The following is a 25,937-nucleotide window of genomic DNA, read 5'->3' as shown; positions in this document are numbered from 1 at the left end:
TTTGATGGAGGCAGCTTTGTTAATGAATTCAGAGTAGGTGAAACAGACTTCCTCCACAGCTTAAATGTGGAGATTGCTGAAAACCACTTTAAGTTTGAGTCATCCATACATTCAGAGATATGATGGATGTCAAGTTTAATTTGCCATAAATCCATTAGTAGTCATGGCACTGATGTGTTAATGCTTGTCCTGTAGAGCATGCATAAATAACAAAGACAATGGTTTCCTTCATGTACCTCTCCATATTGAATGAAAGCTTGGAATTGTGATTAAGATGTCCTTCACTGCTGCCTAATTAATTCACTTTTATAATAAAATAAAACATGCTTCCATAAAAATAAAATTTAAAACATAAAGCTAGTCTGCCATTTATTTTATGTAGACTTTCTCCTTCATTTAATAGTAAAGTTAACTTTTTTGTCACATGCTATAAGTCTTGCCATGCTAGATGTTTTATGATGATGAGCTAATATTCTTTTTCTCATGAAAGTTCCCTGTGATATAATTTAATATTTTAATTATTAATTATTAGTGAACAGAGAAAATATAATGAATTAATGTGGAAAAAGCATTAATCCAGGTAATGAAATACAGAACAAAAATTGAATAAAAAATGTGATGTAAGAATGCCATGTCTTAAAAGTCATTTACTTTGAAAACAATTTTGAAATACTTCCAACTTTTCTAAAGGCTTTTGTATTCAATTAAAAGAACAATGTCATCATTTTAGTTATTTTCCTTTTTTTACAATGCATATTGTAAAAAAGCATGCCTATTCTCTCTCAAACTTATTAGGCACTTACTATATTCCAGGGACAAATCTAAGGAGTTTCTATGCAAGATCTCATTTAATTCTGGTAGAAGTTCTGTAAGATAGTGTTGCCATATCCACTTTTTTCAGATAAGAAACACAAGACTTAGAATAAATTGCTTGGGCAGCATCTTGTAGCTAGTAATTTATACAGCTGGAATGTGAACCTTGTCTGTCTGGGTGCAGGGTTTACATTTTTAATTTCTTTTTTTTTAAGATTTATTTTATTTATTTGAAAAAGTTACAGAGAGAGATAGAGGCAGAGAGAGAGGTCTTCCATCTGATGGTTCACTCCCCAGATGCGTCCACCTGAAACCAGGAGCCAGGAGCTTCTTCCAGGTCTCCCACGTGGGTGCAGGGGCCCAATGACTTGGGCCATCTTCCACTGCTTTCCCAGGCCATAGCAGAGCTGGATCAGAAGAGGAGCAGCCAGGACTAGAATCGGCACCCACATGGGATGCCAGTGCTTCAGGCCAGGGCTTCAACCCCCTGTGCCACAGCGCCAGCCCCAACACTTTTAATTTCTAGACGATTCTGCTCAATAAGTACATCGCATTTTTGGTTCATAAAAATGTATGTTAAGTAAGATTTTTGAAACTTTGAACCCTGCCCATTACATTTGAATATGAGTATAGTTTTTTAGCATGCAAAGAGGGTTTTAAGAATAGGGGAGGTTTTATGAAATTTTATGAAAATTAATTAAAAAAAAAGAAAGCCAATATGATTATGGAAACAGATGAAAGAGAGTTGTGGGAGAACTGGACATCTAAGTTCCTTATTAATCATGAAATTATTCTCTATAGTGCACACACACACACAAAGAGAGAGGCTGCTATCCAAAATACCTGGAAGAAAAGAAAACCAGAATTAACTGCAGTGTTTGGCAGACACTAGTGCAATTGTTTTCATAAAACATAAGGAACCATAAAGTCACTATAAGCAGGATAAATTAGCTAATCGCATGACAGTTACCAAGTCTTAACATTTATTTTTTAAAAAAGTGAGATAGTAGATGTAATCAAACATTGAGTAATGATATTTGTATTATGACATTTACCTTACCCAAAATGTAAACCTTTAAATTATTATCCTCAAGTTCTAAAAGTAAACTTTCATGGTTCTAGAAGTTTGGGCAGTGTACCCTAACTAAATGTTAGTCTACATATATTAAATGTTCTGTTATTTCACATTTACATGTTATTTTTATTTTTGTAAAGACCTAGGGAGGTGAAGGCAAAGTATGATCGTGAGGTGCAAATGTCACTTTATGGATATGAGACATTAGAATATGATAACAGCTGGCCTTGATAAATTCAGACTGACATATCCAATTATGCTTTTCTTGACTGTCCCATTATGATAACAGAAACATTCTGATAATAAAAATATATGTACTGGAATGGGAGTTTGGATATTAGGTTTTTTTTATAAGCCCTGCCACTTAACCAAGTTTGTAACATTATATAAAAAATGAGTCCTTATTATGAGACTTCCTCAAATATAACATGGGACTAATATTTATTTTATTTTATTTTAATTTTTTTTTGACAGGCAGAGTGGACAGTGAGAGAGACAGAGAGAAAGGTCTTCCTTTTCCGTTGGTTCACCCTCCAATGGCCGCTGTGGCCAGCGCACCGTGCTGATCTGAAACCAGGAGCCAGGTGCTTCTCCTGGTCTCCCATGCGGGTGCAGGGCCCAAGCACTTGGGCCATCCTCCACTGCACTCCCTGGCCACAGCAGAGAGCTGGCCTGGAAGAGGGGCAACTGGGACAGAATCTGGTGCCCCGACCAGGACTAGAATCCAAAGTGCCGGCGCTGCAGGCGGAGGATTAGCCTATTGAGCCGCGGCGCCGGCCAACATGGGAGTACTATTTAATCTACTACTCTCTTTGTAGAAGTAGAGAAGAAATTTAAAAAAAGATTGTGAAAAGGATATTCACAGTTAAAAGAAACTCTGAGCTAATATTGCTCACTCTGTTGTCTCGGTAGAAAACATCTCAATTCTTAGATATACTTTAGGCTTTATGTTGTTAAGTAGTGTCTCTGTTCTTCCTTATTTTGCATGAAGCACGTAGTTACTAGAGAACTACATTTATTAAAAGGAGTGAAATAAATTATTCCTGAAGCCTCAGCACTCAGAAGTAACTACTACATCCCCCTTTAAAAAAAATCTCCACTTTTATGTGACTTTCTTTTTATTTTTGTTGATATAGGATTTACTGAAACTGTGAGTTCTTAATCTGCAAAATTCATCAGGCAGCAAAATATTTATCAAATAATAGTTGCTTATTAATACCATGATACAAAAGCTTCAGATGATACAGAATGTAAACAACTCTGGAACCCATGGCATTTCTTTGTTTTTTTAAAGATTTATTTTATTGATTTGAAAGATAATTACAGAGAGAGGTAGAGACTGAGAGAGAGAGGTCTTCCATCCACTGTTCACTCCCCAAATGGCTGCAGTGGCAGAGTTAAGTTGATCTGAAGCCAGGAGCCAGGAACTTCTTCAGGGTCTCTCACATGGGTTCAGGGATCCAAGGACTTGGGCCATCCTCTGCTACTTTCCCAGGCGCATTAGCAGGGAGCTGGGTAGGAAGTGAAGCAGCTGGGACTCAAACTGGCACCTATATGGGATGCTGGCACTGCAGGCCAGAGCTTTAGCCCACTGTGTCATAGCGCTGGCCCCAGCTATGTCATTTCTGATACACAGTCTTTATATTTGAAATTCATTTTGTGCTGACTGGTGTATTTCGAATAGGTCTTATCTTTTCTTATATGAGAGAGATCAACAATCTATTTTTATACATTGTTATCTGAAGAACTTAGAAGTGCACACCTTGTATTCCCTTGCATTTTAACAATATTTTGATTTATCAATTTTATATTCAATTCTCTCCTGACTTATCTCTTGGTCAAGTCTGCATACCAAGGAGTTTTTAACCATCAAGTATAAAATACATATAGTAGAGTTCTTTGGAGTGGAAAGGGCTTTTGTAAGTCAATAACACAGAAAACAAAAAACTGCACATAATTCGGACAATAAGTCAACATCATTTAATTGGTACACTAGTAATCAAAAACTTTCCTAAATAGGTATCTTAAAAACATAATGTCGTATATGCAACTTTTTCACCTAAGTGTTACTGTTGGTAAAAGCTATTATGTCATTAAAAACAAGACATCTTATGGCCTATCCTTTCTTTTTGTTTCCTTACCAAGTTCAGCACATGCTGTGTATTAGGATTATGCATAAAACATAGCCAATAAGAGAATTCACAGGTATATAAAATCACGTGTAAACCTGTGTGATCTGTTCCTGCAAGCTGGGAACCCAGGGAAGCCAAGGTCTAGGTGGAAAGCTTGAAAAACAGAGGTAGGAGAAATACAGTGTCCCAGTTTAAGCAGTTGGGCAGAGAAAGTCTACACATTCAAATTCTAATCTATTTCAGAAACATCCTCTCAGATGCACACAAAAAATAATGTTTCACCAGATACCTGGGTATCCCTATGGCCCAGGCAAGTTGAATCATAAAATTATCCATCACAGTATGTGCGCAGTACATATGTATTGGCAGCTTTTCTTATTGGAAGGCTATGTCCCACAACCTATAAATTCTCATAAGATATGTTCCTAGGTTAATTAAGCATTTCTGTAGTCACTTTTACTGTGAATGAAGCTCTCTTCTCCCATATATAAATCCTTGTCTGGGTGTTCCAAATATTCTTGACTCTAGGAATTCATTGTGTTGCATTTCAGAGAGAAAGATGTTAAGGGTGCAGTGAAGTGGGACCTCAGTGCATTGGATGCTGAGTACCATTCTTTGAAATAAGATTCTTTTTAAACAGTGATGGATAATTTACTGATATTACCTCCATATACTAAAATTTAGATAAAATGAGGCCATGACATTATCCTCAGTGCTGGTAAACTAGAATTCACTTTAGAAGGGGGAAAACGGGTCTATTTATGATGATGAATAGTTTGACAGCTGCTAGATGTTGCTTGTTAAATAAGATCTGACTTCTATGGATGGGATCTGTTATCTGTGTTTTCTTGACATGACTGCTGGTACCTTTGGCTATTCATCCATTAATTATTATCTGCCACATGTGAATACACCATTAGCCATAGAAGTCTGATTCTCAGTATGTCTATTGCAATTTTCTTCACTGTATTATATGACCCTGTAACATGTGCATGTAGCTTTTGTTTCAAAATCAAGTTGATAAAAGCTTCTGCTAATTTTTGGAAATCTCCAGTTCATGTTTCCTACTAAACTATTTCTTTAAAACTGGCAAGAAGGAATAAAATCCCTTTATATTTCATACTTGCTCAATTCAGTGGAAAATGCAGTAATATTAAAAACTGAGCTGTGTCTCTAATTCTTTAAAAGCAGCCCTGTACTCTTTCTTTGGCATGTTTGATTGGAATCTATTATTTCTTTGTCATAGTTTAGGTGTAAAGTAAAAATTGTGCAGGTGTATCAACATGACAAACATGAGAGAGCATGTGCTTAACGTATTTGGACTAATTGTTTTTTATTTTGTTTTGTTTTCTAGCTGGGACAACATATATCTTTAGCAAAGGTGGTGGACAAATCACATATAAGTGGCCTCCTAATGACCGGCCAAGTACACGTGCAGACAGGCTTGCCATTGGTTTTAGCACTGTTCAGAAAGAAGCCGTGTTGGTTCGAGTGGACAGTTCTTCAGGCCTGGGTGACTACCTAGAACTGCATATAGTAAGTACTATTTCAATAAGATTCAGCTTTTGCTTTTTACTCTTCACATTGTATAAATAATTTGTAATTCTGCCTCTCGGATATTTCCTTACCTCGGAAACCAGTACTTTGGTATGCAGACTGTGAAGATAATCTGGAGGTAAATGAGATTTTTATGCCTATCACTGCTTTTGATATGCTCTTTGCAGTTGACAACTTTGTTTTGCTTTTTGAGTGTGAATTCCTTAGAATTCTATTTAATCAAAGATTTTTGGGGGAGTGGTTTTAGTGTCTTTAGGCAGACTTGCCAAATTAACAAATAAGTTATTGCCCAATAGATACTATAATACATCATCTCATTAGAAACAGGAGGTTATAATATTAATGACATCCAAAGATCTGCATTTACTGTGCTTATTTCTTTTCTTAACAGAACAAAGAATTGTCTAAAGTTACATGAAATGAAAGGGAGTAAAGGAAACCTTAAAAAGATTTGGGGATGTGAAATAAAAATATTGTTTCTATACCAATTTATGCAGTGTTGATACATGTCAGGAAAATACTATGAATTCTTGTCATTTATGTCCTGGGACCATTCCTTTTTCTCTAAACTCTACGGTAATTACAGTAAGTAAATAAGAATTTACTCAGCATATAGTAGATGGCAAATAGCAATTCATGAGTGAAAACCTTTACTTTCCTTTAAAGTTTCCATAATTGCCTTTATAGCTCAGAGACTCTTTCTTCTATCTCTGCGTTCAAAGAATCACTAATGAGTAGAGTTGCAATACTTCATCTCCTCATTTCCTTGCATTATTTGCAAATAATACATAATTACCCATTGTTAAGAGATCACAATATTTTATATATCAATATATTAGGTATTTGAATGTTACAGATATTTATTAATATATTGATATACTAGAATAAAAAAATAAGGAAGTGTCACATGTCCAAGAAGTATAAAGGGTTGTTACCATCATAATGCTTTATTTAAAGTCTTTATCTTCTGGACGTTTCCAGAAGCATATAACTCTCATCCGTCCCTTTTTTTTACTTGATGTACAGTTTATGTCCCTTGCATCACACAGTCATATGACACTGTTTTGTTTTATTTTTGAGTATGCCTGTAAATTCTTCCCTAACCAATATTCAAGCCTCAAAGGACATTTGATGCGGTCATCCTGTTATTTCCTGTTAAAAAGTGTCTTTTAAGGAATAGTCCTAAAACAATTAGGGAAAAATCACCAAATACCAAAAAATAAAAACACAGATATGCACAAGGTTATAGTTCTCAAGGATTTTATTAATGCATTTTCTTTATTTTTCATTAGACTTCTGAAATTTTTAATAAGCTGTGTAGGGGTTTATACTGACCACTGGGACTGAATTTATTGCTCATATTGAGAGAAATAAAAACAACACTTAAGCACAACCATTATTGAACTACTGTAAATTTTCAATTCAAAATGTAGTTGTCAAAATGGGAACTCTGGGAAAGTAATTTCTACTGCCTTTCAGAAAATATCTAACAATCAAAATTGAAAATATCAGTATTTTTATGGTGTCATAAATAAACGATCCATTGAGATAAACTTAAGTATTGCAGTAGGGAATCTTGATGTTTAGAGTAATCTCAATTTTCAAAATATATTTGCTGCATTCTGAGTTGAGCCTTGCTACTTCAGAAAAAGGAAGGAAGGAAGGAAAGAAGGAAGAAAGAAAACAAGAGCTTTTCCTTCTAAAAGAAATTACATATTGATCCATAACCAACTAGACTTTTACCCTGAGGAAAGGTTCTACAATGATGACTCTCAAATCATAAGGGCTATGTTATTGAATTAATCAAACCACTGCTGTTTGTTTTATGATCAAATCATTTTAGTCTACAATAATAGGTATTTCTTTCTGATTCTGAACAAATGCAGGCTTGGGGTCCTTTAATAAATAAAGAATTGACTTTCTAGGTGCCTATACCAGCTCAGCGCACTCAACACCTCTTTTATGTGCTGGAAATTTTTGAATTATTCTGTGAGGGCCTCCTTCTTGGTAAATCTCCCTTCTTCCTCTTGCCTAGCCATTCACTTTGGATTAAGTGCTTACCTCCATACAATCTCTTGTATTTCAAACCTTTAAATTCTCCCTTGTTCCTAGAGCTTATCGTTAACTAGGAAATGGGTAGCAGTTTCCTTGGATTCCCAAGTACTGTTATCAATCAATGCTACCCACTCTTGTATCAACTAGTAGGACACAGTCTTAGTCTAAATCTGACCAAAAAAAAGTTTGTCCCCTTTGTCCCCTTGCCTGCAAGAGGTGAGCTGTCTTTAGTGACTCAACAGGTGGTGTACATAGATACAAGTTACGTCTTTCTGGGTTTCAGCATAAAATCAAAACTAACACAAGGCTAGTGATTTTCTTTTAACTACTGAAGTTTTTCTCAGTCTCTTTTGCATAATGTTGGGTACATGGAAGAGGAAAAAAAGAGGAATTAGAAATTAAAAGCGAGGAGAAGGAGAGAAGAAGAAGGCAAGAGAAAAAAAGAGAGGTGAAGGGCACAAGATCATGCCTGTGGGTGATAGAAGCAGACCTATACTTTTTTGAATTTATTTATTTATTAAAGATTTATTTATTTATTTGAAAGACAAATTTACGGAGACTACAGAGACATAATGAGGGAGAGAGGGAGAGAGAGAGAATATGTTGCATATATCTACTGGTTCATTCCTTAAATGGTCACTAGGAAAAGCCAGTCGGGAGCCTGGATCTCTAATAGATCTCCCACATGGGTGACAGAGGCCAAAGTACCTGGACCATTTTCTGCTGTTTTCCCAGGTGAATCAGCAGAAAGCTGGTTTGGAAGTACAGCACCCAGATTTTGTACTGATGTTCAGATAGGAAGCTGGCATCATAGGCTGAAGCTTCATTTGCTGTATCATAATGATGGCCCCCAATTTTGGATTTTAAAATATAATTTGATACTGTTAAAATACTACTAAATAAGCCGGCACCGTGGCTTAATAGGCTAATCCTCCGCCTTGCGGCGCTGGCACACTGGGTTCTAGTCCCGGTCGGGGCACCGATCCTGTCCCGGTTGCCCCTCTTCCAGGCCAGCTCTCTGCTGTGGCCCCAGAGTGCAGTGGAGGATGGCCCAAGTTCTTGGGCCCTGCACCCCATGGGAGACCAGGAGAAGCACCTGGCTCCTGCCATCGGATCAGCGTGGTGCGTCGGCCACAGCGCGCCTACCGCGGTGGCCACTGGAGGGTGAACCAACGGCAAAAAGGAAGACCTTTCTCTCTGTCTCTCTCTCACTGTCCACTTTGCCTGTCAAAAATTAAAAAAAAATACTACTAAATAATTCTTTATACAGAAGGAATTTCAGAACAATTTAGAACCTGAAATAGACATGCTGCTGTACCATCTTATTCCATTAAAATAACATCTTTCTACTACTGTTTCCTTTAAGAGAAGAATGTTCTGTCAGTTTGTCCACAGGTTCTTTCTTCACATACAAGAAATATAGTTTATTAAACTCTTCATACATTCTAGTGTTTCTGAAAAAATAGATCAAAGAAGTAGACTCACTGTCATGTTCCTTAGGTTCTTTAAATTCCAAATATTCTCCATTCTGAAATAAAATCAAAATGCTGCAACAGTATTCATACTTTCTTCCTCTATTAATCATAAAGCAAAAATCAAACCATGTTGTAGTCATCCATTAGTCGACATATAGAATTAGTCAATTTTTGGCTTAAGTCACTTTTAGAATCTTCAAACAAAGAATACATGTCTTGATTTAGAAACTCTCAGTTTCCTTTTTAGCTTTCCTAATTCAACAGCTCCATTTTTGTCATGACATTAATTTATGGAATTTCTAAAGAGATCATGGCACTAATGGTTGCAAAGATGCAAGAAATGAACTGGACAATGAAAAAGGATGTAGTTATCCTCTACATGGCCAAGACAGTTGTCCACTCAGTCAAAATAATTGGCACAGTACTTAATGCAAAATGCCATCTTCCTTTGGGACTGAACTGCAGAGAATCATACTCCATCACATCATATCACTTCCCGAATGCCTTTCTGCCACCTGGGGGCCCATGACCAGCTGTGTGTACCAAGACATGTCAGCTCTCCAATTTCTCCAATTCTCTTTTTTCCTTTTGTATTTGAAAGACTGAGAGACAGGCAGGCAGGCAGACAAATCTTTCATCTGTTGGTTCATGCCTCAAATGCCTGCATCAGCCAGAGTTTGGTCTGTTCAAAACTAAGAGCCTGGAACTCAATCCTGGTCTCTCACATGATGTCAGGAATCAAAGTGCTTCACTCCTGGCCTGTGTCTCCCAGTGTGTGCATTAGCAGGAAGCTGAAATTGAAAGTGAAGGCAAGATTCAAACCAGGCACTCCAGTATGGGATATGGCCATTTCTGGCAGTGACTTAACTGCTATACCAAACACATGCTGCCAGGAAGTATTCATAGTGTTAATAAGTTGAGAATATTCAAAAGCTGTTTCACCCAATTACTTACATACTAAGGGTTCACCCAGGTTTTCCCAAATAAATTCTTTTATTTTATTTAGGATTTGAAATTCTGAAGTAATATAAGGTTTATAGAACTTTATATTATTACTACTGTTTTAGGTTTATTAATATAAGTGATTTTAAATTAACTTGATTGACATATATTGTACTTTAAAAAGTTCGAAATTTTGACTATCCATTAAACTACTAAGAAAATTTATGTAATCTTGAAAATTCAGCAAAGTATAAACTATTACTGATGTTATGTAAAGATTTTATTTGTATCTTTAGTTGATAGAGTAAGCCAATGAACCAGAAAGTTTATTCTCTCCATTAAAAGATTCTCCATTCTTGCTGAAATGGGTAATGTCATTCAATTAGAAAACTTTTGAAAATTTATTGGCTTGTAATTTTAACAAAAATGTAAATATTTGACATAGTTTATCATCCTATTTTTTCAGAGCAATCAAGTTAGATTTTACTTTAAAATGTAGTCATTTTCATTAGCTTCACTCAATAATATCATAACTTGAAATGAAATGGCTTTAGAATCAGAAGGCCCAGTTTTGATAAATGGATTTTTTTTGTGTTGTATTAATACTGATGTTACCTCTGTTAAAGTCAAAGCTATATGATTTCACCATTGAAACAATAAGGTTCAATGAGGGGGTGATGGGATGATAAAGACATGGCATTAAGAACAATCAGTTAGTATAATACCTAGAATTGGCAGTTCAGTAAAGGTTTTCTAAAAGAAAAAAATAGTTTAATAAATTACATGCTGAGAATATTGTTTAAGTGTAAACTCCCAACACTTCAATAGTTCAAATAAAGTGACAGGTGCAGTTTAGTTTTTATAAAGCCTGAGAAAGTTGTTGGTTCCTTGTTTTAAAATCTAAAAATTGTGGTGCTTAGTATACATCAGCTAAAGTATTGAAAAGTTTCATGGGTCAGCATTTTTTTTTTTACTATCATAGCCATCAGAGATTTTAAGTTATTTATTTGAAGAGCAAAGTGGTAGAGAGAGGGAAAAACAGAGATGAGATCTTTTATCTGTTGGTTCACTCCCCAAAGGGCCGTAATAACCATTTCTGGGCCAGGCTTAAGCCAGGAGCTGGAAACACCATCTTGGTCTCCCACATGGATGGGAGGGGCTCAAGTACTTGCACTATCTTCCACTGTTTTCCCAGATGCATTAACAGGAGGCTCAGTCGGAAACAGAACAGTTAGGACTCCATGTAGCTCTCAAGTATGTGATGCCAGCATTGCAAGTGGTGGCTTATTCTATTGCACCACCACAATGTCAGCCTCTAGGTGAAGTCTCATGAAATTTTTTTCTTGGTGAATGATTGTCTCTTCTTAATAATCACCTCATTTGTTGTAGCTCACTCTTATCAGATTATTCTCTATCATTTCATATTTGCCCATTATTTTCAGAGATGTTATTTAAAAATAGTTATTTTGATTTTATTTGAAAGAATGACGGAGGCAGAGAGAGAACTCCTATCTACTGGTTCCAGATCACCACATTAGCTAGGGCTTGGCCATACCCAAAACCTAGAGTCCAAAATTCTATTCGGTTCTCCCATGTGGGTGGCAGAGGTACAAGTACTTGAGCCGTCAGCTGCTTCCTCCTGGGGTACACATTAGCAGGAAGCTGGGTCAGAAGCAGAAGAGTAGGAACATGAACCAGCCACTCCAATATGGGATGCCAGAGTACCAAGCTCTGGCTTAAGCTGCTATGCCAAATGTCTGCCCACCAGTATTGTTTTATTTATTTATTTTTTAAAAAGATTTTATTTATTTATTTGAGAGGTAGAGTTACAGACAGGGAGAGACAGAGAGAAAGATCCTTTATCCTAGTGAACTTATTTGGAAATTACCTAACCGCTCCTTGATTTATAAAAGAAAGACACCAAGAATGGGGAATCATTTACCGCCATGTATGATAACTGATGCATTGGTCTGACCACAGAGAATGCTGTGGTGGTGCAAGAGTGAATGAAGGAAGAATGTTCTTTGAAATCCTTTTATCCTGGGAGCAAAAAAGAGCATTGCAAATTTGATTATTGTACATATTTGCCCTAAGTGTTTCTTCTTTGTATTTTGCTGGGCCACAAGCCATGTTTTGAAAGCAAGCACTTAATTGATTTTGATTTAGAAATATACCTTTAATCAACTGTTTAGTGAAGACTACAAATACAGTATATTTATAGCAAATATTACACATCCCTAAATAACATCTCTCTCAGCTTTCTCTCTTTCTCCATTTTGTGCTATTTATCTTACCACTGTATTAAGATTAAATCTGAAAACATGCTTTTAAAGTCTAATTATACCAGAATACATATCTATATCAACAAGATAAAACCAAATTATTCCCCTCCAGGCTTTTCCTCAGTTCAAATTATCTTCCCCCTAAAATGTTCTTTCCAACCAACACTTTGCCATATAATATTTAAAAGCGATCCTGTAAATCATGTACAGTAAGTATTTTGTTTGCCTCATTCTTGCATGAATTTAACGTCGTATGGCCTGTTTGTCTAGAATTTAACAGAAAGACCTAGGTATTTTCATCATGTATGGTAAATTCATGCCTGTGCTTCTGCAGCATGATGGATAAGAATTGTTTTTGTAGGAAATTGGAGACCTGATGCTCACTTTTATATTTGCTTAAGTGCCGTCCAGACATTTAGAAACAGTCTCTCATTTTGAGGGGGGGAGTGAGTAGGTGAAACAATATAGGTTCCTTTTTTTCAACCTTACCTCTAGGAATTTAATTCAGTTTCTTTTTCAAACATTGGTTGTCACCTTTGGTGCATCATTTAATTTCTCTGAATTGTCTTCTAGATTTCTACAATTATTTCCTTCTCAGAATTTCTATTGCTGTGAAATTATAGGAGAACCATAAATATTTCTCCCTGGACCTCCTATGTTCATGTATTTATCACTTAGATGCTTCTACTGCTGCTTTGCCTTCCCAGTTATCTTCCTGTCTCTTTAATTTGCAATCCATTTTATATTGGTTATTTTGCTAAATTACTTCTTTGATGATGTTAATTTGCTGAATGGCTTCTTTGATCATGTTATTCTTTTGTTAAAACACATTTAGACCTCCAGTCTCCAATCATGTACAGGTAAAGCCAGATTCTACATCTAAAATTTAGTAGTTCTAATCTAATCTAATTTCCCATTTCAGATCCATTTTCTGCAATTCCCTACTTAACTTTTCCACTCCAGTAAAATACATTAACCTATTTTTTAAAAAATGTTTCTTCTTGTTTATTTCTTGTTCCTGCCCCCAAAGGGTATATTGCCAGTCTCACTCTTGTGATTCTACTCAGTCACCAAGATTTCTCTTTGAATGTTGGTTGTTTTCAGAGTAGACCTTATCCTGTAGCTTCCTGAGCTAGCTACCAAAAGTAATTAAGGCTCAGAAATCGCTTTGGAAAAGTTGCAGAAGCAAGCTCAGAACATTACCTAGGCAGAAATAATCTTATTCACAGATTCTGTCCAATCTGTGATCATTAATCTCCTGACTCATTGCTTTGTTATGGGCCAGAGGTTTACAAAATGGCTTCAGATCCATTCTAAGGTATTCAGTAATGGGTTGTCTTATCAAGCTCTGTTTTCTCATGCCAATCTAACCTATTATATCTCCATTTTTTCTGTTGCAACTATTTTTCAAAACTTCAAGAAAAATGTCTTTTGGCCAATGCAATACACCATTAATGAATGCTGATATGCAATTCAAACCATAGATGATTAGGCATTTATTTCTATGTAATAATTTTCTCCAAAATCCAAGCATCTTCAAACAGCAAGCATTAATCTTATTCCAACTCTGGAATCCATGAACATCTTATATAGTTTATTCAGGGATTCATAGAGAAGTAATGGTTAAGAACTGAAGCACCTGGCTCCTGCCTTCAGATCAGCGCAGTGCGCCGGCCGCAGCGCGCCAGCCGTGGCAGCCATTGGAGGGTGAACAAACAGAAAAGGAAGACCTTTCTCTCTGTCTCTCTCTCTCACTGTCCACTCTGCCTGTCAAAAATAAAAAATAAAAAAAGAACTGCTGTGTTCTAAACATACCTGATATGTTCAGTTTCATAATCAAGAGAGTCTGTGTTTCAGAAATAGATGATAAGCAATAATTAAACCATATATAAATTGATTATTAAAGCTGCAAGCCTTGCAGAAGTATAACAGTAATAAATATTGATAGAAAAAAAAAAGAAAAATAGACATTGCTGGAATGTTCAAAACTAGCATGGGAAATTCATACAGAATGAAGGGTCATTTGCACACTGATAAGGAAAAATCTTTTCACTGCACATGTGCATACACACAGACACACAAAATTAAAGCCATAAGTAAATTTCATAATAGTAGTTTAAAAACAGAAAAGCATAGCAAACATGTCAAAAATCAGAAAACAAGATGATGATGGTGATGTTGTGGCATTAGAATCACTTTTTTTCCCCACAGTTTATTTTTTAATCTGAAAAGCACAGTTTACAAGCAGAGAGAGGGAGAGACAAAGACAGAAATCTTTCACCTGTTGGATCACTCTCTAAATGGCCAGAATGGCCAGGGAGGGGCTGGTCTGAAGCCAGGAACTAGGAGCTTCTTCTGGATCTCCCACATGGGTGCAGGGCCCCAAATACTTGGACCATCCTCCACTGCTTTTCTGGAGCACATTAACAGGAAGCTAGTGCAGAAGTAGAACAGCCAGGATAGGAACTGGTGCCCATATGGGATGCCAGTGTCACAATTGTCATTTTAACCCACTACACCACAGTTCCGGATCCATTAGAATCGTTTTAATGCTGAGTCTGGGGCATTTTAGATGTAGGCAGTTTAATTCCACAAAAGAAGGGAAAAACCTAGGGAAATATATTAGGGAGTAGTCAAGTTAATAGTAGGCATAATTATTCTAATTTATGAAAGAGAAATAGAAGACTGAAGATGATTTTCATGGGGGCTGACAAATGTCTTTTAACAGAAAAATTCATTGGTAGAGCTATCAAATGCAATTTGTGAAATCTTCAGAAGCTTACTTTAAGAGGGAACCTCCCCCTTCATGTAGAACAATGGTTAAACTGTTTTACCTCCCTACTGACAGAAGATAGCCATCATGGGCTTGTGACCAACAGCCAGAGAAGAACATACAGTCGCTAAACTTCTAGTGAGACATTTCAATGATAGGTTCTTCCTATCAAGAAAAAAAATCGCATCCTCTCACAGCTGTCCCTTAGAGGCTTCCTGCCCAATGAAGAGTGGAAATATAAGATTGACAGACAAAAATGGTCTTTCAGAATGTAGCAAAATTCAATTTATTAGTAAGGCTTTGGTCTTGCAATTTAAATCTAAACATTTCTAGAATTCTCAAATTTAATTATTAAATACTGACAACTCACTTCAAAATATGTATCTCCAGTCTGACTTATCTCAGTGCCGTATTAATACTAATAACTGCTTCAATGTTTGTACTGAGGTGTTTCAGAGAAACTGAAATAACCATCTTCCAATCACATAGCTATCTACATAATAATTGATTAAATCCTTGACACACTTTATACTATGCTTGCTTTAAAACTAAATCAGGGCCGGCAACACTGCTCACTAGGCTAATCCTCCACCCGCGGCGCTGGCACCCTGGGTTCTAGTCCCAGTTGGGGTGCCGGATTCTGTCCCGATTACTCCTCTTCCAGTCCAGCTCTCTGCTGTGGCCCGGGAAGGCAGTGGAGGATGGCCCAAGTGCTTGGGCCCTGCACCCGCATGGGAGACCAGGAGAAGCACCTGGCTCCTGGCTTCGGATGAGCATGGTGCACTGACTGCAGCACGCTGGCCGTAGTGGCCATTGAGGGGTGAACCAATGGAAAAAGGAAGACCTTTCTCTCTGTCTGTCTCTTTCTCACTGTCCGCTCTGCCTGTCAAAAAAACAAAAACAGTGTTTCACCAGATTCCCAAAATGTCTCAACCAGTACTGTCCAATTGAAATATAATATAAATCAGGTATGTAAGTAAGTTCTCTAGACATCACAGTGAAGAAGGAAAAACAGTGACATTAATTTTAATAAATAAAATTAATAATATGCAATTGTATGTTACTTAATAACAGGAATACATTCTGAGAAATATGAAAATTTTTTTTTGTAGTGTGAGCAATACAGATTGTACTTATACAGTCTAAGATGGCTATGACATTAGTAGGCAATAGAATTTTATAAAACCACTGTTACATAGAGTCTTTCATTGACTAAAATGCCATCATATCAGTATGTGTGTATTTTGTTTAATTCAAAGTATCTAATATTTTCATATGAAAACAATTATTAATGTTTTATATTATTTTGTAATACTAAGTTTTTAAAATCAAATCTCTTATTTATACCTGTCAGTTAAAAAAATCTAAGTTTTCTTCATATTTTGTAAAATTTATGGTGATAAAAGAAGATTCATATACTCAATTTAGCATAAACATACTTAACAGTTCACTATAATTAAATTGGGTAAAATTTTCAAGTTATATTCAACTTAATTAAAATTACATGCACTTTAAAATTCAATTCTTCAGTCCCATTACCTACATTTCAGTGGTTCAACATGTTGCAGAATTTGTCTGCTTGCTTTGTATCCCTTATTCTTTCCTTTGTTGAATGGTCTCTTCTTGAACTGTTGCCATAGTCCTCATTAATCTTTTGCTTCCAAGAATGTTCCCCTCTCTAATCCATTCTTTGAACCACTATCAGAATAATTGTTGTAAAAGAAAAAGTTGCTATTTAAAAAAAAATGAAAATAGGATTTTGGATGTTTTGCCTATAAATAAATGCCAAATCCTTGAAAGTGTGTATATATTTATTCAGATTGAATGTTAAGCAATGTTTACATGTAGTAAAGCAACTTCTAGTTTTAAGCATTTCATTACAATAGACATCAAGTTCTAGTAGCTGAAGACAGCCTTGACTAATAATATTCAGCTACTTTTTACAGTAATTTTCCCCAGTTGCTGGCTGCTCCTTAGTGAAGAAAGCAGTGAAAGTGCAGTTCAGATCATGTCAGCCCCCTCCCACTTCCCCCACTTCCTCCCACTGCTGGCTGGGGATGGAGGTGGACTCCTTGTTCAGGCCATTGACTTGCAGTCCCTCTGTGGTGGCCCTTCAAGGTTTTCTCAACGCTTATTTCATGCTTGTGGGGAGGAACTGATTTTCAATATACTGAAATTGAATTCACAGATGCTTAGTAATTGGCTTGTCTAGGACAAAGCAAAGTCAAATATCTAAAGAAAAATCAACAAAACAAATAAAAATTAACATTTTTGTAGTCTCTTGTTTTTGCTGGCAGATTTATAAACAAGCTAAATTGTGGGTGTAGTTTAAAGTGTTTAAGTTCTGATGATCAATTCTTCATTAGTGTTGAATAGTGTGATGTTGAACATAAGTAAGCATTAGAAGGGCAGGAAATTGTATCTGTTTTGTTCAGCTTTGTTTTCACAGAGTTTATATTGAGCCTGGAATTTAGCAAGTAAGCAATCAGTTTTTGTTGAAATAAACTCTGGTTCTAGAATTCTCCCGACTTAAATTTTGTATATATTCTGAAGACATTCAACGGCAGCAAGTCATTGTCACTTGGGTCAAGAACACTGTCTCCTTCAGAAGTCAATTAATATTTAAGATGTTATAGGTGAGTTGGAAATGCAATTCTGAGCTAAGAATTAGTCCATTTCCAATTTATGTATATTGTTACCTTTTTATAGATTCATATGTTGAGGGCACAGTCTGGTGAACCACACCCGAGCCTGTTCTGATAGAGAACCACAGGCCTAGATTTCAAGTTTTCAAAACTCAAACTCCTCTGTAGGGCCTACAACGAATTGAACATGGGCTTATTTTCCAGCCTCATCTCTAGATACTCCTACTCTAATTCATGCATATTCACTATTAACATACGCACTTTCGGTATCTCAGAATTGAATGGATAAATTCCACTTCACAGTCACCTAGCCACAGAATCTAGGCACATAGACTGGTATTTCAAATAGTCATGGTTTAGAAGCACAATTAAATGTTTTCTTAGGAAAGTCTTCAAGTGTGGCTTTTATAAAAACAACCAACAATCTCATAATTATTCTATGTTTATATATGTAAGGCCATCTAATACTCATTAAAACTCCAAAAAGAAAAAAAAAATTATCCCCATCGTTATTTACTTAATGAGGCACAGATCACACAGCTAGGAAGCTGCAAAGCACAGGGTTGATCTCAGGCAGGCTCGCAGCATTGCCATGTGCTTAACTGCTGCCTTCTGGGATACAGGTCAAAGTGCCGGGGACAGTGCCTCATTAGATGAAACCAAACAACTCTGCTTGGGTTTGTTTAATGGAATTTTAAAACATAATAAAAGCATAATGACAGCGAGAGAAAGACAGAGTTAAGAGAATTTCCATGTTGGTTTAATCTCCAAATAGCCACAATGACCAGGACAAGGCAAGGCAAAAACCAGGAGCCTGGAACTTCATCTCGGTCTCCCACATGGGTGGCTGGGGCCCAAGTACTTGGGACATCTGCTGCTGCTTTCCCAGGCACACTAGTAGGGAGGTGGATTTGAAGTGAAGTAGCTGGGACTAGAACCGACATTCATGTAGAAGGCAACTTAACTCACTGTGTCTCACACAAGGCCATCCGCTGTTTAATGCAATTTTATGAAGCCAAATGAGCCCAGCTTTTCCCCTACTTTGTATCACATGAATTACTAGGCATTTCAGTATTCTTCTACATAATCCATTTTCTCAACTTAAATAAACACATAGAAAGTTACCTAACTAACTGCTTCAATACCTTTTGTTAGCTAGCTAATATTTACAATTAGTTTGATTCGTACGCTTGGGAAAAACATAATTTTAAAGTCAAAGAAGCCCAATTTAAAACAAATATAAAAATAATGACAGAGTAGAAATAGAGCTCTTAAGTGCTTTTGTCCATGCTAATTCCTCTCTTGAAATATTCCTACTTCTTCCTGTTCCTACCTCCTTCCAGATCTCGTGCATTTTTATTCATTTTCAAAGTCTGGAACGTGTATTGTATATATTTGTGAAGACTTCCTTTGTCCACTAGGGCAAAACTATAATCATGTCCTCTTGGTTCTATCATAGCCCTTTGCTCTTAATTCTGTTACCATAGTCACAGTTACTTACTTATGTGACCCATTTAATTGTGAGCCCTTCAAGCTCAGTGACTGCGTGTGATGCAATTTTATGTCCCTATGTTTTCATACACTAGCATGGTGCTTAATAGATAAATAATAAATGCCTACTGATGAAGGAATATGTAAATGGAGAAATAGGTGATCTCTGCTGCTCCTTTTCTTTTGGCTGGTAGCTGGCCTTGCCCTCCTGTTGGTAATTTTCCATTGTTATGCAAGAGCTTATTCCAGAAGTGCTCTGTTTAGAGCATGGAATGAGATAGGCTCCCAAAGGAGAAAGGTGAAAGCATGTGTTACTCTTCTGGGACTCCCCATTTACAACTAAGTGAAACTCACGTGCTTAACGTGGAAGCATGAGCAGTGATGCCTGTCATGAGGTGGATTCATCAAACGTGCAGTATTTTCTTGAGGAAGAAAGACTTCTCTCATGTTAGAACACTGGTCAGTTTAATTTCATTTCCAGGTTCACACCTTCCAAATGGTTGGTCACTTCTTGGAGATTCAGCCGAGGTTTGCTTCTCAGCTGCTGTCTGTATTAGTTTAGGTTTGCATACAAAAACAGCTGTGCTATATTCACCTGCATTCTGACTTCATAAGAAGACATGAATATAATTAAAGAATGGCAACACAATCAAAACCCTCCTAAGGCAATCAATCCTAATTGATTAGGAAAGTGCAGATCATCAATCTCCACTGCCCTGGCAATTTGACCTGTAGCTCTGCCAACTTGTGGAACTCACTTAAATGATGGAGGTGAAATTGGCTCAAGCCGTATTTGAAAGTTTTTAAGAGAGAGGGAGTGGGAGAGAGGAGGGTTGCAGGTGGGAGGGAAGTTATGGGGTGGAGGGGGAGAAGCCATTGTAATCCATAAGCTGTACTTTGGAAATTTATATTCATTAAATAAAAGTTAAAAAAAGAAATGTAAGAAATATAATTTTTTAAAAAAAGTTTTTAAACATTGTTTTAGTTAAAATATATTAAATTATTGAAAATACTACCAATTATCTGAAATAGAGTTAAACTCTCCCTCTGAAGTCACACTTATCTAATTCATTTATCTTGTGAGAAATACAGTAACTGAGCAATGTTATTTAGCATATATTGTGTCCTCACTATGGACTACATGTTGATATAAACACTCTACACAAAAATTATATCCATTTAATATTCACAGTTATCTACTGAGGTGTGAGGTATTATCTCAATGTTACAGATGAGCAAACGGCTTTTTACAATAAATGACCAATATTGCATAGATATTAAGACATACCTTGTATCTGAAACCATTCTATGTGACTTCAAAGCCTTGATTTTCTTTAGTTCAAAGGAAAATTTCTGGGTAGCCTACCTACTTTTCCAAATTATCATACAATTCAAATTACCAGTTTCAAGCCAATGAGTCTTTATGGTGTGTTGTGTGAAGAGATTCCTTAAGCAGGTCAAAAGCTGGAAAAATTTTCTTATCCCTCTAAATAAGTGTACAAAATAAAAATAATGATCCATATCATAGCAAGTGATATTTTGTATTAAAATGTCCTTAATTGGTGGAATTATAAGTTTCAATGCCATGGTTTGAATTCGGTCCGATGGCAGGGCTAACCTAACCCTGCCACATCATCCTTATGTGCAGATGAATATACAAATTACCCACACTGTTTTTGGAAACTCTGAAGCCGCAACTTTCAGCCCTTCCCCAGATACTAACACAAATGTATGGAACCTAGACAATGTGACCTACTTGTTTTTTGTTTTGTTTTGTTTTGTTTTTAAAGCAACAGATGGGGTAAGGTCTGTGTCTAAGCATGTGAGAGGAGAGAAAGGGAATTTGTCTATTGCTTGTAGCTCCTTCTGATTGAATAGTTTCCTAGCTGAAGTATTCAAAGGGAAAGTGTGTCATCCTATTCATTATTGTTAATTAGCAGGAAAATCAGGCTTTGGGGGCTCCATATCCCAAAGGCATCAGCAGAGAAATGGGGTTGAAATTTTAGCTGTAAAATGTGGAGTAAGGTCAGGCAGCTCCATGTGGATTTCAGAACTGTATTCATTTGATCTTTGAAAGACAAGCATTGCAGAAATATTTCAAACCATAGAAAGGTAAGCCGGCGCCGCGGCTCACTAGGCTAATCCTCTGCCTTGCGGCGCCCGCACACCGGGTTCTAGTCCCGGTCGGGGCGCCGGTTCTGGTTCTGTCCCGGCTGCCCCTCTTCCAGGCCAGCTCTCTGCTGTGGCCAGGGAGTGCAGTGGAGGATGGCCCAAGTGCTTGGGTCCTGCACCCCATGGGAGACCAGGATAGGCACCTGGCTCCTGCCATCAGATCAGCGCGGTGTGCCGGCCGCGGCGGCCATTGGAGGGTGAACCAACGGCAAAGGAAGACCTTTCTCTCTGTCTCTCTCTCTCACTGTCCACTCTGCCTGTCAATTAATTAATTAATTAATTAAAGAAAGAAAGGTAAAGTTGTGACTTCTAGCCCCTTTCACAATGCCTAATTCAAGACTAGTGGTTATTTGGCTGTTTGTGACCGGCTGTTATGAAGGGAGTTGGATAGATGAAGCAGCTGAGTATGGTTTTGTTATTTGAAATTGCTCTTTAGATATTGTTCATTATTATGTGAGAAATATACTGTAATCAATAGCTTTATCATTAACTAGTTTGTCGTGAAATTCCTTCCTGTTAGTAAAATGTATTTCTACTATTTGCTCCTTTTTTATTTATTGGCTTTTAAAAATTCTTCTGTCTGGACATGAGCTGGATTCTGATGCATAGAGTTGGATCTGCAAGGAACTGGATGGGATTTGTTGCCTTTTGGAAGACAGTCTCAATTCACTTGTCAGAAAAGTCTATGTTTTTAATAACTTCATTTTTTAGATAATAAAATTATTGAAAAATCTGAATAATATAACAATCATTCATACTTTATGCTGTCTAGATTTCTAATCTTTAGTTTTACATATATACATATACATTTCTTTTTGTATATAGAATACATAAGTATTTAATACATACTGACACTCTTGAACATTCTTTAAAAAGAGAAGTGTTTTTTTTTTCAAAGATTTATTTATTTTATTTGAAAGGCAGAGTTACAGAGAGGCAGAGGCAGAGAGGGAAAGAGAGAGAGAGAGAGAGAGAGAGAGAAAGGTCTTCCATCCACTGATTCACTCCCCAGATAGTTGCAATGGCCAGAGCTGCACCAGTCTGAAGCCAGGAGCTAGGAGCTTTCTCTGGGTCTCCTGCGCGGGTGCAGGGCCTCAAGGTCTTGGGCCATCTTTTTACTGCTTTCCCAGGCCATAGCATAGAGCTGGATTGGAAGTGGAAAAGCTGGGACTCGAAACGGTGCCCATATGGGATGCCAGCGTTGCAGGAGTTAGCTTTACCTGCTACACCACAGCTCCAACCCCAAAAAGTGTTATTCTGTAACACATAATATTTGGCAACTTGGTTTTTATTTAGTATATTTTGGACTGTGTTCCATTTTAGAACATATAATCTCATTCTTACCTCCTAGTAATCTGCTGTATCTATATTCCACAATTTATTGTCCATTTCCTTATGATGGGTATTTTAACTATTCCAGGAGGTTTAGTATTACAACCTGATAAATTTTTGAATATTTTATACTAAGCTTATTTCACATATTTTGAAGTATATTTCTAATGGATGCAGAATCACTGCATTTATTATTAGTTTTTCCTCTAAGGATATGATACTGTTGAATACTCCAATCAGCAATATATTCACAGAGAGTAATGTTTTATCATATAAACATATCGACATCATTGTTTCTTAAGACTTTGAGTACCCTAGAATGATTTTCCTTCTGGTGTATTTGATTTGAATGTGTTTATATTTTAATAATTTCACTGTTACCAAACACTTTATAGCTTGAGTTGCAACTTTCTCCTCTAACAATAGCATTCACAGAACAGCCGTTGGCCAAGGAGATTGGATAATAAATTCATACGTCATGTGGCTCTTTTCAAGAAAGCAGTGAGTACCCACTATTCTATCAAGAGCAGTGCAGGAAAGAAGTTAACTTCTGAATAGCAAGCAGTCCCTGTTTCAGAGTCTGCCTTTGTGATCGTCACCTTCTGCACATTCCATAATTCTTAATTTTGCCCCTAGTCACTTCTTATTTCAATCATGGGGTCCTCAGGACTTGTGAACAGCAGTGGAACGTGACAGGCCTTTAAGCGTGTTAATGCTGTCAACGTTATTGTAGTTAATCTTAATATTACAAACAGTATAACAGATGTGCTCTGCTAGTAAGTGCTTAGTAAGGTGTAGATGTCTTACCTCTTGATAGCTTATTTAAATGACAAAGTTCTTGAGCTCTGACTGCAGATGATATCAAGGTCCTGCCTCATATGCTCTGTGGCATTTGGTAATAGCCAGGATTAAATTGAAACGAAGATGTTCAGAAAGCAAACAAGAGGCGCCTACTCAAGTTTTTCAAATGTAGTTATTTACTTCAATCCTATTGTATCCATTGTGAATTAAGATGCAGCCAGTAGTGAGAACAAAGTTTAAAAATCTGAGATTTTGGTTAGCTTGCCAACTTTTTAAAGTAATGTCTGAATATAACTTAAGTGTGTGAAATGTAATCAAATCTATAGTTTATTCCCTTGTCCTTTTAAAATTGTCCTCAAGATGCTGTAGCCTCAAGCTTTAATGACAAAGGTAAAAATTAAAATAGATAACAATAGAGTTATATATTTTATGTAATGTTATTTTTAACCTCTAGAGTTTAGTAGATTCTGAGAATATTTGGTAATGCGATTGCTGCCTCATGCATCATATTCACTAACGTATTTAATAGCTGAACAGATGCAACTTGCTGTGGTAACACATGGTACTGAGCAGCAGGGAGCCCCATTTGACAAGTCAGTTTTTAGTTTATTTCTTTATCCCAAACCTTCTCTGATAATCCCAGATTTCAGTGTGTTTTGATTTGTTAGGCAGCAAGCAGATAAGAGAGATTTTGTTCTGTGCTGTTTATTTCTAACAGGTTTTTTGGTTTGGGGATACAAAGCCCATTAGATTCAAAAGTAAAATAACTGGGGAAGATGGGAAGAAACATACAACATACACAGCTATACAACCATAAGATACATGGATCTATTACAAAATGGATAAAGTACCACTTCAAGGAGGCTCTGCAATGTGGGCATGTGATAGCATCAGATGAGCAAACAAATTCTAGCAGCAAACTTCTCAGCAAATAGCAGTTCCGTGGTAGGCGAGATACTTAATTGTTGTGGTTTGTGTACACATCTTTTGGTGCTTCAGTAGCAGTAACTCTTGTCAGCAGAGGTGCACAAGGGAATTTGGGGTTGTTTGGTGTCATAAGGTCTGTTCTCTGAAGATCAATTCTTTGGAGATTTTCATGAGCTGTTTTCCAATTATTCAGTTGCATGTATTTGTGTAAAAGGGGGAACACCTGTTATGCATTCTAAAGCTAAAATATTTTAAGATTCACAAAAATATGTGGAATTTATAGTGGAGTTTTTGATATGGGTTTTAGTAAAGGTTTTGTACAGCTATATTGAAAATTGTAAATTTTTGGACATTTTGTACATCCTATTGATGTTCAATGATTTCTGATAAGGTTTGTGTGGTAAGGGAATTATACCAGCCTAAAACCTGAAATGTGAAAAAGCTTACTTCGAATCCTGTGTAATATTCTAGTGCAATTTTCAGTTATCTGGATGAAGAAAATTATTTGCAGTTCAAGGCATTTGGTGTCTTATCCAGTCACCCCCTTTAGCAGGGTTACTATATTCATCAGCTAAGATCTGTTTGAGCACTCACGGCATCTGTCTTTATTGGCATCAAGATTGTAATGCACAATCTATTTTTTCCTTAACAATTCATACTGAGGGAATTCAGGGAAGTCCTATGTGTTTGCACAACTGAGACAATTTCTTTCCATTGCAGGGTAGTGAAAATGAAGTGTTTGCCAACACATTCAGAATTTTCTCTTGGGTAGTACTGAACCTCAGGGCATGTGGTTGGGTGGCTGTGTTGGTTGTTCTTTATGTTATGTTAGTGTGACTCAGAATTCACTCCAAGCCTGCCTGTAGGAAAATATTCCTAGGTGGTCATTACCACATGTTTTCTTGAAATGAAGAGTGAGCAAGAACGTCTTTTTGTAGATCCAGGATAAGAGGTTTGCAAACTCTTGAAATAGGCCTGTTTTTTGTTTTTGTTTTGTTTTTGTACTTAGGTTATAGGCACCACAGTAATCATATTTTTATACTTGATTTGGTTGTTGAAAATAGAGTTGTATAAACCTAGCCTTACAAGACCTCTGTATAAACTAAGCATGATGGCAAATTATTTTGGGAAAATTCTCATATTCTATCTAAGAGTTCTTTGCAAACCCAGGGAGAAAATCTCATACATTAATCAGAATAATAGGATACACTCAAAAAGGTACATAGTAAGACAATATTAGAAATAGCAAAGTTTGTGTAGATAGCAAATAGCTGTAAATATAGTCATTTTTGAGGGATTCTAGGGCCATTTCAATGGTAGTCAGCTGGATGTGGCTAGACCTGATGGGAAATGGCTCCAAAGCCTGTTATACCACACAAAAAGATCACCCTAACTTGAAGTCCAAAAAATCTTTGAATTGTGACAACTGCTTATTTGGTGGAATAAAGTCTGTATCTCTTGGATT

The 25,937-nt window shown here is 36.6% G+C and overlaps 1 protein-coding gene and 1 pseudogene across 5 annotated transcripts in view; one reads left to right on the top strand and one right to left on the bottom strand.

Annotated features, from left to right (window-relative positions):
* NRXN1 (neurexin 1) overlaps nucleotides 1-25,937 on the top strand; it is a 1,232,227-nt gene that overhangs the window by 864,392 nt on the left and 341,898 nt on the right. For all 5 annotated transcript variants that reach the window (XM_062209424.1, XM_062209423.1, XM_062209422.1 and 2 more), the window contains one exon: nucleotides 5,375-5,556. In XM_062209424.1, the coding sequence (XP_062065408.1) occupies nucleotides 5,375-5,556 (182 nt within the window). The remainder of the gene's footprint in view (nucleotides 1-5,374; nucleotides 5,557-25,937) is intronic.
* Nucleotides 8,963-9,596, bottom strand: LOC133772954 (GPN-loop GTPase 3-like; annotated as a pseudogene).

This window comes from Lepus europaeus, chromosome 13 (assembly GCF_033115175.1).
Source record: "Lepus europaeus isolate LE1 chromosome 13, mLepTim1.pri, whole genome shotgun sequence".
In the NCBI taxonomy this organism is placed as follows: Eukaryota; Metazoa; Chordata; class Mammalia; order Lagomorpha; family Leporidae; genus Lepus; species Lepus europaeus.
This window is presented reverse-complemented; position numbering and strand designations above follow the sequence as displayed.